The sequence below is a fragment of the Cervus canadensis genome, chromosome 10 (genome assembly GCF_019320065.1).
Source record: "Cervus canadensis isolate Bull #8, Minnesota chromosome 10, ASM1932006v1, whole genome shotgun sequence".
NCBI classification, from domain to species: Eukaryota; Metazoa; Chordata; class Mammalia; order Artiodactyla; family Cervidae; genus Cervus; species Cervus canadensis.
This window is the reverse complement of record NC_057395.1, coordinates 50,548,575-50,566,338: the sequence shown is the minus strand read 5'-3', so window position 1 is coordinate 50,566,338 and position 17,764 is coordinate 50,548,575. Positions and strand designations below refer to the sequence as shown.

General features: G+C 55.3%; 1 protein-coding gene across 1 annotated transcript; it reads right to left on the bottom strand.

Annotated features, from left to right (window-relative positions):
• Window positions 1-253: 253 nt before the first annotated feature.
• Window positions 254-17,483, bottom strand: SIGLEC1 (sialic acid binding Ig like lectin 1). The gene is made up of 21 exons (XM_043480185.1): window positions 16,971-17,483; window positions 16,325-16,684; window positions 15,757-16,053; window positions 14,004-14,270; window positions 13,450-13,704; window positions 11,958-12,257; window positions 11,045-11,302; window positions 9,687-10,016; window positions 9,158-9,412; window positions 8,645-8,947; window positions 6,797-7,057; window positions 6,325-6,636; window positions 5,575-5,829; window positions 5,010-5,279; window positions 4,680-4,931; window positions 4,056-4,358; window positions 3,190-3,450; window positions 2,130-2,432; window positions 1,769-1,871; window positions 1,338-1,410; window positions 254-693 (listed from the first exon to the last, which is right to left on the bottom strand). The coding sequence occupies exons 1-21, from the start codon at window positions 17,017-17,019 to the stop codon at window positions 619-621; spliced, it is 5,142 nt and encodes a 1,713-aa protein (XP_043336120.1). The 5' UTR covers window positions 17,020-17,483; the 3' UTR covers window positions 254-618.
• Between the last annotated feature and the right edge of the window lie 281 nt (window positions 17,484-17,764).

Below are 17,764 nucleotides of genomic sequence, written 5' to 3'. Positions count from 1 at the left end.
GGAGTAGCTATATGACCAAATTCCAGCCAGAACTTCTGGATTGTATCCACAATGGGAATGAGTGTGCCTTTCATTTCACTTCCACTCTTCCCTCTTCTTGCTGGAAGGAGTATGAGCACAATGGGATCATTGTGAACTTCACAATCAAAAGCAACATTTTAGGGATGGAGAAAAACAAAAGAGAAGAATCCAGAGCTCCAACATCTTAAACCACCATAACATACCCAGACTAGTATGAGAGAGAAAAATCAAATTCTTTCATGTTGAAGTTACTGTATTTGGTCTTTTTAGAGCAGCCTAGCTTATATTCTAGTCACTATAGGGTGCCTTGACCAGCTTGTAATGATATAGAAAGCTCTTATATTCTAATCCATCCCAGAAATCCAAGGTGAGCTTGGAGGAAGATGTGAAGAGGTAGTGCATTGGAAGATAAATAGAGAAATGAGATCCAGAGAAGACAGAAAGAGAAATAGACAATGTGATCAATTCATTTCTCTTCAGAGTTGCCCAGGGTCAACACCCATGTGGGTAGATTGAAGTTCACCACCACCTCTCACCACCCCTTTTTCTTGGTGGTTGAAGCCAGGTCATAGAAAGTCAGATGCCACAGAGATGTTTTCAGAGGGAGTCAGGACCCAACGCCGCATTGTTCACAGGGCCCGGGTCATCACAGATTCTGGTGACTTCCTCCTCCTAAAGGCAGGAAATGCCACAGGTCAGCTCAGGGGCAGAGCCCAGCATAAGGTCTAAGATGTGGCTGCATCAGGATCAATGAGCTTCCCACCAGGAAAACTGGTCACTGGAGGACTCTGGGAGCAGTCATCACCTGACCTCTAGCTCTGGAGGGCAGTCCTCCAAGTCCCCAGCCCTGGGTATGGGTCCCTAGGGGATCGGAGAGTGTGCATGGCTGAAATGTGCCTGGGAGCCCTGGCCCGCCAAATGGATTATCTACAGAAGGGGACACACCACGGGGGAGGGGAAACAGACTTTCACCCCTGCTCAGGTGATGGGCAGAATCAGGAGTGAGGAAGAGAGACCCTAAAACCCAGGTGGGGTCCTGTGTTGCAAGATGTGTCCTGGAAGTAAAGGCGATGCTGCTCAGTTCAGAATGCTGCTCCAGTTATTCAGGCAGCCATGCAGCAAGCCCGTGACTGCTCTGCCCTACTCAGAATATGGCTCCCACTGTCTTCCCAGAGGGTGCTGGGTCTCTGCTCTCTCTCCAATCTCCCCCAGCCCCAAGCACTGTCCTATAAATGAGAATAATCTCTCGGTGCTAGCCCCACAGTGCTGGTTAGCCAAGTACTGCGTCTGCATGTGCCCACATGGTGAATGGATACCTGCATGGTTTCCTTCTGAGAAGTCATCTCCACTGAGTTTTCACATTCTCTCAGCTTATGAAATTGCCTCCTTCTGCAAGGACAAGAGTGGACTCAGAGAGCCTCTCTCCTCCCCCGCCTGCCCCCGTTCCATCCCCCCACCCGTAAGCTTACACCCTGCTCCCTACACAGATTGTGGGGGAGATTTGGGGAGAGTAGGCTACTTGATCTTTCTTCCTCTCCAGTCCTTTCTTCAGCAGTGAGAGAGCAGAGACAAGGAAAGAAGAAAACTATAGAAAGATAGATTTAGAGACAATTTTAGACGGGCTTCCCAAATTTGGAGCAAGGGGAAGGAGAGGGACAGGCTAGAAAGTATGGAGCTTGTGAATTTGGTGGGAGGGACATGGGGGAAGGATGAGGTTACTCTGCTCACCTTCTAGCTCCAGACCCACCTCCAGGTGTAGCAGGCCCCCAGGCCCAGCAGTAGGAAGAGAAGGCCAGCCAGCAGCCCCAGGACCCAGAGGAGCTGCTGGAACAGCTGCAGGCGGTGCAGGGCTGTAACATGAGGTGAGGCTTAGGGGGTGGCTGTGGCTCCAGGCTTCTGATCCTCCCTCCCAAACTGACTCCCCCAAGATGAAACTTATTTTAAGTTCTAATTTCTCTTGGAAATTTCCCCATGCCAAGGAGTTTCAAGCAATCAGTCTAGACTAGACAAGCAGAAGGGATTCGGGAAAGACCTCAGAAGGAAGCCTCTGGACCTGAGAACTGGGCCTTTGTGCAGAATGGCTTAGGAGATAGGGTGGGAGCTCTCACCTCTGGTTCCAAAGTAGGCGGCCGCAGAGGCAGAGCCCAGGGCATTAGAGGCGGAGCACACATAATCCCCCTGGTCACTGGGCCTCAGCTCCTCTATGACCACCCTCAAGGCGTTGGGGGTGACTGAGACATGGATGTGTGGCTTGGCAGGAGCAACCTTGGACTGGCTAGAGGCCACCAGCCGATTGCTGAGGTGGAGGGTCAGGCTGGCCAGGGGCTCACTGTCTACTCGGCAGTCCAGAATGCCTTGGATGCCACCCTCAGGCTCCACAAAAACCGTCATCGTGGGTGTCTCGGGGGGATCTGTAGGAAGACAGGGAGTGTGGTGACTGCAGAAACAACTACACAGTTCCTCCCCTCCTTGTATCCCATGCAAGGCGACTGCTGCTCCTTCCATTAAGAGGTAGAGCTTGTTTCCTCACTCTTTCAATCTGTGGTTGCCTTTGAAGGCAGAAGTGACTTTGTGTGACTTCAGGGCTAGACCTCAATGGGCCTTGCAGCTTCTGCTCTCCTTGGAAAACAACCATGTGGAAGCCCAGGCCGGCCTGCTGGACACATGAGGCCCAACCGACAGCCCACTCCATTTGCCAGCCAAGAAGGTGAAATAACAGCAGCCACATGATGTAAGACCAGCAGAACTGCTAGCCCAGCCCAAATTTCTGGCCCATAGACTTGTGAGCAAATAAAATTGGCTGTCGTTTTAAGCACTAGGTTTTGGGGTAGCTTGTTACACAGCAATAGCTGACTAATACAGTGTGGGGCCCTTTCAAGGAATAAAATAGGGGGCTGAGGTTGATGAGGGCTTACTTTGTGCCAGGCACTCTGCGTGCTTTACCTCCTGGACCCCTCACAAGGAGAGGGGACTGACATTTTACAGATAAGGAAACCAAGGCAGAGAGGCACAGGATCACACACCAGTCAGTGGGAATCCTCTGACCCAGGACTCCATTGCTGTGAAGTCTTTGGTGTTTGCAGACAGAAGAGGAGGAAGACCTGAAACGGGCATGTGAGATGTGGGGAGACTGAGGCAGGGAGAGGATGTGAAGGATGTGACACTCACAGAGCACCCGGAGGGTAACTGGAGCAGAGGCGGTGGCCCCAATGGGGAGCTCAGCCTGGCAGTGGTACATTCCAGCTTGGTCGCGGGCCACGTGGGTGAAGGCGAGGGTGGGTACAGGCTCCGTGTGTAGCTGCCGGCCATTCCAGAACCAAGTGAAGGTGGAGTTGCCCATGAGCCCAGGGCCACCAGGGAGGTGACAACTCAAGTTCAGTGCTGTGCCCTCAGGCACATCTAGCCCTGGCTCGGCCACCACATGCACACCTGCAGGACCAGACGTGGTTGGGGTCTGTAGACCTGTGGGAGCTGCAGCCTCTGGCTTGTCCTCTGTGCATAATATGGGATCTGGATCTCCAAAGGTGGGACTGTGTCTCCCCCATCAGACTGCGAACAAGGTTACCTCTCCTCCTTGCCCTGGGGACTTCTGGGGCAAAGCGGTGCCTCCCTCTCTCATCAATTCAGGCTTTTTGATGGATGAGGCTCAGATTGAACTCCCCAAGGATGGGTCTGCACCTTGTCCCTCAAACTGAGCTCCCCGAAGGTAAGATTGGACCTGTCCTCCCATTCCCAGTTTCCCCAGGGCAGGTCTGTGCTCCCACCCACAGTCTGGGCTCTCTGAGGGCAAGGTTATGTCTCCCCTCCACCCATGCTCCCCTTGAGATGTTGCCATGCCTCCACCCACCTCTCTTGTAGGGAGCTCTCCAAAAGCCAGGCTGTTTCTACCCCTCAGGCTGAGCAACCCCCCACCAGTGGGCACTGTTCCTCTCCATCAGGTCAGGCCAGCCAGCTTCTTCTGGTGGGAGCCCCACCCCTCAGACAGACTCAGACCCCACAGCAACGGCGCCCCTCCTGCCTCCTGGCCAGCTCACCTGCCTGCAGCTGCCCCATGGTGGTGCTGACCGAGCCCAGCAAGTTGCGAGCTGTGCAGACGTAGGTGTCCTCGTCTCCTGAGGGCACAGCTTGCACTCGCAGCCGCAGGGCATTGCGGGCCACCTGGACATGGCCCGTCTCCACTGCCAAGCCATGGATGCCGTTGCTGGTGGCCAGAACTTTGCCATTGCGGGCCAGGGCCAGCTCGGCAGGTGGTTCACTGTCCACGGTGCACTGTACCACAGCCATGGGGCTGGTCCTTGAGTCCCAGAAGGAGGACACAGCAGCGTCCCGGGGGGCATCTGAATTGTGGAGCAGGGCGGAGCTGAGGGTCTTGCTTGAAAACCCTGTGCTAGCCATTGCCCACCTGCCTGGCATTGTTGAGGCTGAAGCCTCTGGGAAAATGGAAACTTCTGGGGAGTGACAGCTTCTCAGGAATCCTGTGGGCAGATTCCTCCAGGCAGGGCTCAGAGGACCCTGAGGAATCTTCCCTCATCCCCTGTGTCTTTCCCCAAGTGTCCATTCCCAGGTTCAGTCCTGTGCAGCCTTGTGCCCACCCGGACTAGGGCCCAGAAGCGCCCTCCACGCACCCTGGGCACCCCCAGGCAAGGACCCTTGCTTACAGAGGACATGTAGTGCTGTGGGCCGGGAGCTGCGTGTACCCTGGGCATCCCGGACCTGACAGGTATAGGCTCCTGCATGAGCCCGTGTAACCACCGGGAAGGAGAGAGAGGCCTCTGGCCCCTCCTGCAGCCAACGGCTGTTGTGGTACCAGGCGTAGAGGGCAGGTGGGCGGGCAGCAGGGTCTTCACAGCTCACTGTGACAGGGGCCCCCTCGGGCACAGCGGCGGACGGAGCCAGGGTCACTTGCACACCTGTACCAAGAAGACAGGGTCAGCTGGGTCCAGCGAGACACCGTAGCTGATCCCACCCCTGGCTAGGCCCTGCCTCACCCTCTAGCCGCAGCTCTAGGGATGTGTTGACCTGACCCAGAGGACTGCGGGCCGAGCAGCTGTAGAGACCCTCGTCACTGGGCCCGGGCTCCCACAGCTCCAGCTGCAGGGTGTTGGGGACGGAGGCTGCGGTCGAGGAGGCCAGGAGGCGGCCAGCATGGCTGAGGACCAGCTGGGCAGGTGGGCGGCTGTCCACGGTGCACAGCACCAGGGCAAGCTGCCCGCCACGGCTCTCCAGGAGATAGGTCAGGCGCAGGCTGCGGGGTGCGTCTGAGATGCAGAAAGGCAGAGGAGTTCAGCGCACACAGTGGTAAGGAGGCCAGTTTGCAGGTGGCATTCAAAACAGGAAGGCTTTGGCTCCCTGCCCCCAACAGCCTCCACTTGCCCAACCTGGGGCACTGCTCCTCTGCCCCCATGCCCCCCCAACTCTAATGCTCCTTGGCCAGTACTAGGTACAGCTGGGTACTGAGCTCCTGGGGTAGATGACTATGGGACTCGGCCGTGCCCTGATCCCCGCAAGCTGTTATTCCTTCCTAAGCTCCACCCTGCCTCCAACCAGACTCACAGAGGACATCCAGGGTGACGGGCCTAGAGAGACGGAGTGTCTGGCCAGGGACCAACACACCACATCTGTAGGAGGTGGCATCCACGACCGTGACACTGGGGAGGGCGATGGAGTGGGCAGTATCTGGGAGCTGCTGCCCATCTTTGTACCACGTGTAGGTGGGCTGGGTCACGTGAGTGGTCCACACAAGGCAGGTCATGTTCACCAGCTGCCCCTCCTGCACGGTGGCTTTGGGCCACACCTGCACACTCACAGCTGGAGACAGAAGAGGGCACAGGGACATCAGGGAATATGAAGGCTGTGTCAAGCAAGCCGCCTGTAGGGTGGGCAGCCTCTCAGCCTCTGGGAGGCACAGGTGACCCACCTGTAAGTGAGGCTCAGAGATGGAGCTTGGGCAACAGCTCATCACCTGTCAGGTGGTCCCCAGCAGAGCTCTCCCTGGAGTGCCCTGAGCCCTCCCTGACCCTGTTGGAGGACCACCTGGGAGAACCCAGGCCTCAAAAGCCCTGCTGTGGTTTCTCCTTGAGTGACCCCTGTCTGATTAGTTTTATCCCCTGGGCATCCATGTAAAATTCTGTTTTTAAAAAATGTTCTTCAATGAAAACCAAGTTTGGAGACTGCTGCCCTCAAGAAGAGTGGGAATGCAGACTGTCCGATGTTCAGCCCTCCTGCCTGTGTCTCAGGCTTCCAGAACCCTCTCCAACCTCCTCGTCTCTTAAAAGAGCTACCCACTCACACCCCCATACTGACCTTGGGCATCAAAGGTGGCTGAGGCCGAGGCCTGGCCCAGGGCATTGGTGGCCTCGCAGGTATAGACACCTTCATCCTCCAGCACTGCATTGCGAATCTCCAGGCGCAGTGTGTTGGGGGCCACCGCCACCTGTAGCCGGGGAGAGCTGGCCACAAGCTCCCCAACTCCTTGCAGGGTAGAGGTCACAAGGCGGTCCCCGTGAAGCAGTCGTAACTGGGCTGGAGGGTCACTCTTCACACGGCACAGGAGGAGGCCCAGTCGCCCAGGGCCTGTGTCCATGAGGGTAGTGAGTGTGGCCTGGCGAGGGGCATCTACACAAGGCAGACGATGGTCAGGGTCTGACCAGGTGGTCCCTCATCTAGGACTCTCTCGGAAGTAGAGTCCAGGACCAGGGGCGCAATATCCCCTTCCCCAGTCATGCGCTTGGCTCCCTCCTTCCCCAAGAAACGTGAATGGGATCAAAGTGCTTACAAGACACATGGAGGCTGACCGGGGCCGCCAGGTTCGTGGTGGCTGAGCCAGGAGCCTGGGCTTGGCAATGGTAGGCCCCAGCTTGGCTCAGAGTTATGGCTGCAAAATGGATTTTGGCTGAGGTGGACTCCTGGAGGGGCTGGCCATCTCGATACCAACGGTATGAGGTCCCCTCCAGGACCCCTGTGGGTACTTGGCAGCTCAGGACCACAGCCTGGCCCTCCCGGAGCTCAGGCGATGGTGACACCCGGACCCAGGCTCCTGCAGGGAGAAACCAAGAGCAGGTGAGGGCCTTCCACCACACCCCTCCGCAGCTGGGACTGCGTTTGTGGACACATGAGGACAGCAAGACCCCAACCCCATGTGCCAGAGCCACTGCTCACCCACCAGGCCACTGCTGAGGGCCCCACTGCAGCTTCATGCCTCTTTCTCTCCTGCGCCCAACTCCCTTGCCCTGGTTCTGACCTGGCGTTCACTGCCCAGCACCTTGAGTTATGGTTTTGCTTTGTCAGTCATATCTCACCTACCACAGGGTGAGCCTCACCTGGGTACAACGCTAGTGCCATGCATAGCACCTGCACGTGTTAGCTCTTGACAGATGTTGTTTTGACCCCATAAAGCACAGAAATGGTAGGGATTTAGGTCCAACCAAGGACCACGGTACTGATCATGAGCTGACCTCAGCATGGTGACCAACAGCTTGGAAGGGGAAATTAGCAGCTCTCTCTAGCCCATCTCTGCACCCAACTTCCAAGTAATGAGAGCCCAGGAACAGAAGACCAGGCAAAGGGCTGTCCCTGGATCCCCCCAGGTTTGAGGCAGGAAGAGATCAGGGTGGGGGAGTAAGAAGGAGGGATAGCTAGAGTGGTGATTGAGAGCTCAGACTGTGCCAGAGACCAGCACTGAATTCATCCAGAGCTAGCAGGGTCCCCTCCTGGTCATGTGACCATGAGCAAGCCCCTAAATTTCTCAATTTCTTCACCTGTGAAAAGGGTATGATAAATAGGATATACAGAACCAAGTCCCAGGGAAAATGTTCAAAAATTGATGTTTGTCACTGTGGGAGGAAAAAAAAAAGTTTTTTTTTCCAGCATTATTGGTATTAACTTTGTTTTCTTCTGGCTTATTCACTTAGGCAGGATTATTACAGAAGAATATATACAGAGAGATAAATGAAGAATATGGATATATTCATATATATATATGTGTGTAGTCAGACACAACTTAGCAAGTGAACAGCAACCAACAATGTATATACAAATGTGATCATTATATGGGGCTTCCCAAGTGGCACTAGTGGTAAAGAACCCTCCTGCCGAAAAATAAATAAATAAATAAACAAAAAACCCTCCTGCCAATGCAGGAGACATAAAAGATGTAGGTTCATTCCCTGCGTCGGGAAGATCCTCTGGAGGAGGAAATGGCAACCCACTCCAGTATTCTTGCCTGGAGAACCTCATGGACTGAGGAGCCTGGTGGGCTACAGTCTTTAGGGTCACAAAGAGTCCGACATGACTGAGTGACTTAACACATACATTACATATTCCATGTGCGTGCTAAGTCGCTTCAGTTGTGTCCAACTCTGCGACCCCATGGTCTGTAGCCTGCCATGCTCCTCTGTCCATAGGATTCTCTAGGCAAGAATACTGGAGTGGGTTGCCATTTCCTCCTCCAGAGGATCTTCCCAGCCCAGGGATCAAACCTGTATCTCTTGCATCTCTTGCATTGGCACGGGGATTCTTCACCACTAGCAACACCTGGTAAGCCCATATATTACACATCTCTATATACATATGCAGAGTGGTCCCCAGGACATTTGGATGCACCACAGCTACAGAGGACACTCACCTCGGACCTGGAAGACAAGGGAAGTGTTAGCTGATCCCAGGGTATTGTTGGCCTCACAGCGGTAGCTGCCAGAGTCCTTAAGGCTCAAGTCTTGGACCTCTAGCTGCAGGAAGTTGGCAGTGTTTTTGGCCTGGAGGCGGCCACGGGATGGAAGCTGGGGCCCCGGGCTGGTGGCCAAGAGGTGCTCGCCATGGAACAGAGCCAGCTGGGCGGGAGGGCGACTGTCCACACTGCAGACAAACACAGCCGTGTGGCCCTGGTCCACATCCAGGAGAGCAGACAGCTTTGGAGGGTCTGGGGGGTCTGTAGAGACAGTGGGGAGCTCAGGCCAGCCCCTGCCCAGCTCACCACTTTTCAGCTGCCAGGCTGTCCTCCTCCAGACACGTAGTCCAGGCCTACACGTGCCCACACCCAAGCCATGTTCTTGCCTCCTCAAACCCAACCTCAGCCTTGTTTCCCCCAGACCACCTCCTCCACCCTCCAAGGGCCCAAATCCCCTTGCCTATCACCCACAGAGCACTCGCAGGACCACAGGGGTGGAGAGCTGGGCACCGGCCTCGGTGAGGATGCGGCAGGCATAAAGGGCGGCATCTGTTCTGGCCACAGGCAGCAGCGTCAGGGTCTCTAGGGGGCCCTGGGCCCACAGGGCCCCATCCCGGAGCCAGGTGAAGTTGGCAGGGCCGCCAGCTTCCCGGCTCACCCTGCAAGTCAGGTTGGCTCCGGTGCCCTCCTGCAGCGTGTGTGACGGTGTGACGACCAGGACGGTGGCTGGAGAGCAGGCAGCACAGGCTTACTGAGACAGGCCTCAACCCTGATGGCTTCCCCCCGGTCCGCGGGGTGAGTGGTCCTGCCTCCCCGTCTGGAGCAGGTGGGAAGGAGCCCCTCTGGGTGCCCACGGGGCAAGGGGAGCAAACGGAACTCCCTCTGCTGACAGGAGGTGGTTTCGCCCAACTGACCCTCCTCAGAGCTGCGGGTTGCAAATGAATAGGGTCCCAAGCACCAGCCCCTGACCCCAAGCGACCTGCTCCCTGTCCTGCCTCACCCTGGGCATTGAAGTTCGCTGAGGCAGAGGCGTTGCCCAGGACGTTGCTGGCCTCGCAGATGTACATGCCTTCGTCCTCCAGCACCGGGTCTTCGATCTCTACCCGCAGCAGGTTGGGGGCTCTGGTAACCTTTGTGCGTGGGGAGCAGCTCCCGCAGGCACCACAGCTGACCCCTGATGGCAGGGCAGAGGCCACCACGCGACCCCTGTGGAGCAGCCGCAGCTGGGCCGGGGGGTCGCTGTCCACACGACACAAGAGGAGGCCTCGCTGACCGGCTCCGGCGGTGTCAGAGTCCAGCTGGGCAGTGAACGTGGGTCGGCGTGGGGCATCTGGAGAGAGAAGAGTATGGGCACTATCCCACAGCCTCTGCCAGGCTCCCAGGGGTGCAGTCAAAGCTAGCTAGGCTCCCAGAACACGCTGAGCAAAGGCATGAACCCGGAGCTGACACAAACAGCTGTGCAGACTGTGCATTATACAAGGACTACTGGACGGGGGTGGCAGGACCTCAGCCCATGCCCGTGTGCTCAACTATGCCTTAGCACTGGACTGAGTCTTCCCAGAGGAAGGAGGGCCTTTTTCTTGCTTAGACAGAGCTAGAACTGTAGGGGCTAGCAGCCACCTTGCATAACCGCCATGTGCTCCTGGGCAGGGTACCTACAGAGCAGTCCCTGTGTGTCTTACGATTTGTGTCCTCTCTTCACACCCCCTCCCCTAAGACCCTGCCTGTCTCTTATGTCTGATCTCCAAGCCAGCTCCGAGGAGAACAGATAATGCCTAAATTGCCCTCCTCCTAGAAGTTTCTGAAGAGTGGGACCAAGACTCCTAGGTGATCTCACACTGAACACTAGAAAACCCCCAAGAGGTGACCGCTCTTCCTGACAGTCCCTGGACCTGTGTCCTGCACATGTTAGGGAAGGCGTGCTGGAAGCTGAGTGTGTCCTGAATGTTACTCAGCCTCTCAGGAGCATCCACCCTTGACACGATGCAGGCCCTGTGCGGGGAGGCTCTGCCTTTGTGTCTGCACCTGTGAGGGTGCAGCCTATGAGACGTGTCTATATATATAGGAGTAGGGTGTCCCAGGGCCCAGCCCCAGAGGATAAAGCTTGGACATGGTGTCCACGATGGGTCTGAGGCTAGAGGCAGAGCTCTGATGGGACTGGGATGGGGAAATGGGATGCCCTAGACTCGGTCTCCATATTTCAGCTAAGGTGGTCAGGTCCATGGTGCCCAGGTTCGCGGCTGTCTTCCATCTGGACTCAGGGCAGGACAGAGTCAGGAGGGCCTGGAGGAGGGGGCTGATGGGCTCTGGTGGCTGATCTTCCCACAGCAGGCAGGGGCCGGCGGGAAGGCTACTCACAGAGGACAGTGAGGACAGCAGGTGAGGACAGCCCGCTGGTGCCATGGCCATCCTGGGCCCGACAGTGGTATGAGCCGGCGTCAGTGCTGGAGACCACAGGGAGCAGAAGGCTGCTGCTGGGCCCTTCGAGAAGCAGGGCCCCGTTCCGGTACCAGGAGAAGCGGGTGTCAGGCATTGAGCTCAGGCTGCTCCTACAGCTAAGTGTTACCGCCTGCCCTTCTGCCACTTCTGCTGCCGGGCTGATGAGGAGGCGGGCCACTAGTGGGAGAAGGAGAGAAGAAAGCTCAGCTCCCCTGCATGTCTGCGGCTCCATGCCATCCACCGCAGGAAGCCCTCCTGGGCTTCTCCCAACTCAATTATCAGGAGTTCTGAGCATCATAGTATCAGCTCTGTGAATCTCTTGATGATCAGAAGGGTTTGACCTTGAGTGCCAATTCAGATCTATTGGTAGCTGGCTGCAGCATGGTTGAGCAGGATTCTGGGCCAGATCCTAGGCCTACGTCAAATACCTGGCTTGATCGATTAGCTATGCCTGCCTCAGAAGGAGGGAAGGGCAACATGTGCACCAAGACTCAGCCTCTCTATTTGGGCTTCTGCATCTGACTCCTACCACAGTCTGCCCCCAAATGTTCAGTAAATAAAAAACAAATGAATGTGCATTGAAAAACCCTGTAAGTTCAGAGTCAGAATGGATACAAAAGGAATAACTCAATCTGCCATGTTTCCCATTTTGCTTTGACTTATAGGAAACTCTGAGACTGGGATGACCTTATAGCTCAGATCTTTGATGTGATTTTTTTTCTAGCCAGCTAGGTCAGGCCCTCGGTTGAGCCCTCTCGGTTCTCAGGAGGAAGAGGCCAGAGCAGGCCTCCTCCTCAGGCTCCTTCTACCAGCCCCAGTGGGACCATCTTACCATTGGCATGGAAGTCCAGGGTGGAGGATGAATTCCCAAGGGAACTGGTGGCTGAGCACGTGTACTCCCCACTGTCAGTTGGCCCCAGGTCTTGAATCTCCAGACGCAGGGAGTTTGGGGCAGAGTAGACACTGAAGCGTGGACTCTGGTCACCCTCTCCGGAAGTCGAGGCAAGGATGAGGCCCTCATGTGACAACACCAGAGTAGCCAGGGGCTCGCTGACCACAGAGCACTGGAGGATGCCCACCAGTCCTTCTTGCGTCTCCAGGAAGGCAGTTAGGTGTGGGGTGAGGGGTGGATCTGTATGGAGATGAGGCGCAGGCCTGTTACCCTCAACAGGGGCATTCCTGGATTTCCTCTTATAGCCTCTGACCCCTGCACCTACTTTGTCCTATGATGCCCTGGGAAAAGTTAGTGACCCCAGCAACTCCTATTTGTACCCAGACTGGGCAAATCATTCTGTCTTCCTAGTCAATCCTTGCAGTTACCCTGAGAGTGGGGATCCAGAGACTCCACTTTAATGGTGGGAAAACTGGTAAAGAAACCTGGCAGAGGACAGCACTGCACCAAATGATCCAAGTCCACACTCCCAGCAATGAGACAGGATGACCCCACATGCCTCCTGAGGTGACACAGGGAGACAGACACAGAATCATGTCCGTGGTATCCCTGCCCAGGTGCGTGGGCTTGGTCTGCTCCATTCAGACCAATGCAAGGTGAGAATATCACAAAACAACTGACCTGTGCTCGTCAGGGTTCAATGTCAAGGAAGACAAGGAAAGACTGAAGAAAGAAGAATAAAGAGACTTGACAACTTAATGCAAAGCAAGATCCTGAATTGAATCCTAAACCAGAAAAAAAATTACCATAACGGACATTATTGGGCCAGCTGGTAAAATTTAAACATGGTTTGTAAATTAGATAATGATCTTGTATGAATGTTAAGTTTCTTGACTACATACAATTGTTGTACTGTGGTTGTACATGAGAATGACCCTAGGAAATACATGCTGAGAAATTAAGGAGTAAAGGGCCATTATGCCTGAGGAATATAAATGGATAGATAGATTATGTGTTCATGTATACATATAGAGGGCATATGTATATACACATGTGAATAGAGTGCATATGTAGAGAAAATGTGTGCAACTGTGCACACATATATGTGCTTCTGTATACGCATACATATATGTATGTGAGTACATATATACACACATGTATAATATATTGTTAGAAAGAAAATCAAATGTTAAAAAATGGGAATCGAGGTTAAAAGTATATGATAATTCTCTGTATTTTTCTTGCAACTTTTACATTTGAACTTATTTCAAAATAAAAAGTTGTTTAAAATAGGACACTGAGGCCTGGGGAATTCAAAGCCTTGCCCAGATGTGAGCTCAAGGGCACCCCGGCCCAGGACCCCAGCCCTCCTGCAGGGGCTCTAATCTTTGGCCTGGCTCCCAGCTCCAGGGCCCTCGTCCCCACCACTTACGGCGGACCACCACGCTGACTGGGTCAGAGCGCTCTCTGCCCTGGGCATTCTGCACCTCACAGAAGTAGAAGCCTGTATCGGCCCTGGTGACTGAGTGCAGCTGGAGGATGTGACTGTGGGTGTCCTTCATCAGGTCGTGGTTTTTGTACCATGTGTAGCGCAGATCCCTGGGCGCTTCTTTCGGCGTGTTGCAGGTCAGGGTCACAGTCTGGTTCTCCAGAATCGAGCCTGCTGGGCTCACCTGGACCTCAGCCACTGTGGGGGCAGCAGAGAGCTCCCTGAGGGATATTCGGGTGACTTCCAGGCCCCACCTCTCAGGGTTGCAGCCTAAACCTCTGTACGCTGTACGCCACACCCCTCTGAGGAGGAGCCTCCTGGACTGACGATGCATCTCTTTGCCCTGTTCACTCCCAGGGAGGTTTTCACCTGTCAGAAGCTAAGCTGGAACTCCACACAGGCATCCCAGGAGGCACCTTGGCCTCATTTCCCTCAGCCCCCATGGCCTGGATGCCTCCCTACCTTCTGGTCAAGACCCAGGCTCACCCAGGACTCACTGAAGATGTGGAGGCTGACAGGAGGTGAGACCGAAGAGCCCACGCCATTCCCAACTTCACAGGTGTAGACGCCAGCATCAGCCCAGGCTGCCCGGGGCAACTGTAGTACACGACTCCGGCTTTTGAGGTGCGTCCCATCCTTGACCCACTGCACGGAACTGACCTGAGGGTGGCTGCTGCTCACCTGGCAGGTGAGTGTGACCAGATCCCCTGGAAGGATGTTCCGCCCCGAGGGGCTGAGGAGGATTTCCACACCCTTGGGGGCATCTGCAAGGCATGACAGGGGTTGTCGAGTATGGTGCCCAGGGAAGGCAGGGGCATTTTTCCACTCCCCTTTCAACACTCTGCCCTAAGGAAGCCCACCCAGATAAACTGGAACTCCCATTAGTCCCCTGTCCAGGGCAGGCACTGGCCGCATATTGTCAGGAAGCCTGCTCCTGTCCTTCTCTACTGACGGCTTGATACCGTGATGCTTGGCATAGCATCCAGCCTACACTGCCTTCAGTGGCTTTCTGCCCCACGACACGTCCATTGCCCTCTCTTCTATCTGAGGGCCATGGGCACATTGCTTGCTATAGCGGCTTGTGGCAGCTGCTGGCAAAGGACAAACCACCTAATGCAAGGGCTGAAGGCAGAGTCAAATTCTCTCTGAGAATGGTTAACTCATTTGTTGGGAGATGCCAACGATACAAAGAAACTGCATTTCTTTAAATCTTGTTCTAAAGCCTCTCTCTATGTAACTATGCTAATAAAAGCTAATATTTTCAGGAGTTCCCTGATTGCCTAGTAGTTAGGACTCTGGGCCTTCACTGCTGTGACCCGGGTTCAGTCCCTAGTCAGGGAACTGAAATCTCACAAGCCATGCAGTTCAGTCCAGTTCAGTTCAGTCGCTCAGTCTTGTCTGACTCTTTGCGACTCCGTGGACTGCAGCATGCCAGGCCTCTGTCCATCACAAACTCCTGGAGTTTACTCAAACTCATGTCTACTGAGTCGGTGATGCCATCCAACCATCCCATCCTCTGCCGTCCCCTTTTCCTCCCACCAAAGCAAGCCATGCAGTGTGGAAAAAAAAAAAAAAAAGCTAGTATTTTCAAGTCCTTAATCTATGTAACTATGAAAATAATAGAAACTAATATTTTTGCATGCTTTTAAATTTCATAACAATCCTGTGAGATAAAATGTATTTATCATTACCTCCACTACAGAGAGGTGGTGAGAAAACAGAGGCTCTGAGAGGCAAGTAACTTGCCCAAAGTTTGCTCATCTAGTCTATGGTGAAGCCAGCAGCCTGATGCCTATGTACGGCAGTTGTTCTAGAACAGCCTGCCCGTCTTTACTGTGATGGGAAGACGCATAATCAAGTGAAAACTTGGAATTCCTCCCACTGTCTCTTTGCCATATCCAAGTGGTCCCCTGGTCATGGAGTGTGAGTGGCAGGAAAGGGATGAACCCTGGCTTCCTCCTCCTCCTCCAGAGCTGGTCTAAATCCCAGGGCCTCTACTGCCCAACCCCCAGTTCTCTGGCTGAGTCGCCCCTTCCCTGCCCAGCCTAGCTTCAGGGACTGGAAGTGGAGGGAGCCTTTCAATACTCCTCTTGGGGCTTAGCAGTCTCCACCTGCTCCACCCTGGAGGTCCAAACACAGCCTGGCTACTCCTACAGGCCCGAAAGGGATGGTTTCCACTGGGGAACCACAGATGTGTGTGAGCTCAGTAACAAGGATGTGCTACCCAGCCCGCCCACCACGCTCACTCACACTGCACTTGGAGGTGAATCTCGTGTTGAGTCCTACGGTTGGCTGCCGAGAGCTGGCAGCTCAGGGTGCGGCCATGGTCCTGCCAGGACAAGGCCATGTGGAGGGTCACCAGGTGGTGGATGCCCGTGGGCTCAAGCTTCTGGAGTGTGGAGGTGGTGGAGCGGGCAGGGTCCTGGCCTTGCCACCGCAGGGTGACTGGCTCCTGCAGGCACGCGTAGGGAGTGGAGCAGTTGAAGTCCACCTCCATGCCCTCACGCAGCTCAGCCGGAGAGGCAATGGTGGGCATGATGAGCTCCTCTGAGGACAAAGACAGGAGGCTGGGGGCTCCCCTTCACCGCACCTGAGACCTCCTGCCCTGGAGACCTCAGCCCGGGGCACAGGACTTCAAGGGGAAGGAGAAAGCCAGGGGTTCACTGGGGGCAAATGCCAGGGGGCACAGGGCTGGGCTGGAACTGCAGCCAAGATTGGGGCTGGGTTTGGGTTTGGGTTTAGGACCAGGGCTGGGGCTGTGAGCCAGTGGGGCCAGGAGCAGCCTGGAGCCCCTTCCGGCTGGTGACCCTGCTCTCACCTGTCACGGTGACTGCAGAGCCTTTGACATCTACCCAGCGGTTGCCCTCGCTGATCTCGAAGCGGAAGTTGTAGGAGCCCGAGTCCTCGAGCTGCAGGTCCTTCAGTAGCAGGTTGCACACTCTGAGCTCAGGATCCCCCACCAGCTGGGCGCGGCCTTGGAAGCGGGCCTGCACCAGCTCGGGGTTTGTAGAGTGACTCACTACCTGCCGTTTGCCAGAGTAGTCATAGTACCAGATGGTTGTGATGCCGTGGGGCACATTCACACTGGCAGGGAAGCTGAAGGTGCAAGGGATGACGAGGCAGGACCCCTTCATACCCTGCACGGTGTCGGGACTGGAGACGCCCCACGAGGTCAGGTCTGAGGGTGAGGTAGGACAAGAAAGAGTGTAATGCAGGCCTGGGGTCATGCTCTGCCCCCCAGAAGGTGTTCCAGACGCACTCTCAAATCCTGTCCTGCCCCCAGCAATGCAACCCCTCTGGGCACCTCAGAGAGGGTCCCTGTTCCCTGTCACTGCCTCCTCATGCCCTCCTTCAACCTCAGCAGCTAAACCTGTGACCAGACACAGTTCAGTCTGCCCAGGCCAACAGAGGCTGGACTCGCCGAGGCCAGGCCCTGTGAGAAGGAAAAGGCCAGCAAAGCTTACCTGCTGGGATGGGTAAGGCCAGGAGGAGGAGCTGGAGCAAGAAGTCCATAGCAGGTTCTCACGCTGGTTCTGTTGCCTATGAGGTGGGTGAGCACTGTGCTTGGCACACAGGGGTCTCCTAGGGAACCTCGGTCTCAGAGCCTGCTGGGATGCCAGTCCTGTTTCCCCACACACTATGCTGGCTGACCCAGTGAGAGGGCAGGGCAGCTGCCAGCTGGGATCCAGAAGCCCATGTTCCCAGCTCACGCTGTGTCCAGGAATGCCTTCACTTTGTGGCCCCAGAAAATCCTCTGTCTGTCGCTTGGCCCCACCCTAAGTTCTGCTTTCCCAGCCTCTTCAAAGATGAACAGCTGTTTCTCTATTTCCCCCACTTCCTTGCCCCCTCCCTGCTGCCCAAGTCACCAGCAACGGGAGGTCAGAGAGGCACAATGACTTACTCCAAGGCATCCAGCAAAAATGATGGTTTCTTACTTGAGATTTGTCTCCCGACCACCAGTCTTACCAGTTGTAGACCATAATGGAGTTTGAGCACTTAGAAAACTGTAGACTTCAAGAGTCCTCCCTTGCTCAAAAACCTACTATGGGTCCCCATTGCCTATGAAATGTGGCTCCCCTACATCCCCGAAAGGCCTTCCTTTCCTACTGCCAGTTCTGCCCCCATTTACTGTTCCCCTGCGATCAGTTCCCACCCTGGGGCTGGTCGTGTCTGCCCACAAGCTCTCCAGCTATCCAGCTCTGGCCTCACCACAAATGATCTTTGCCTGTCGAAATCTTATTCAGTCTTCAAAGTGGCT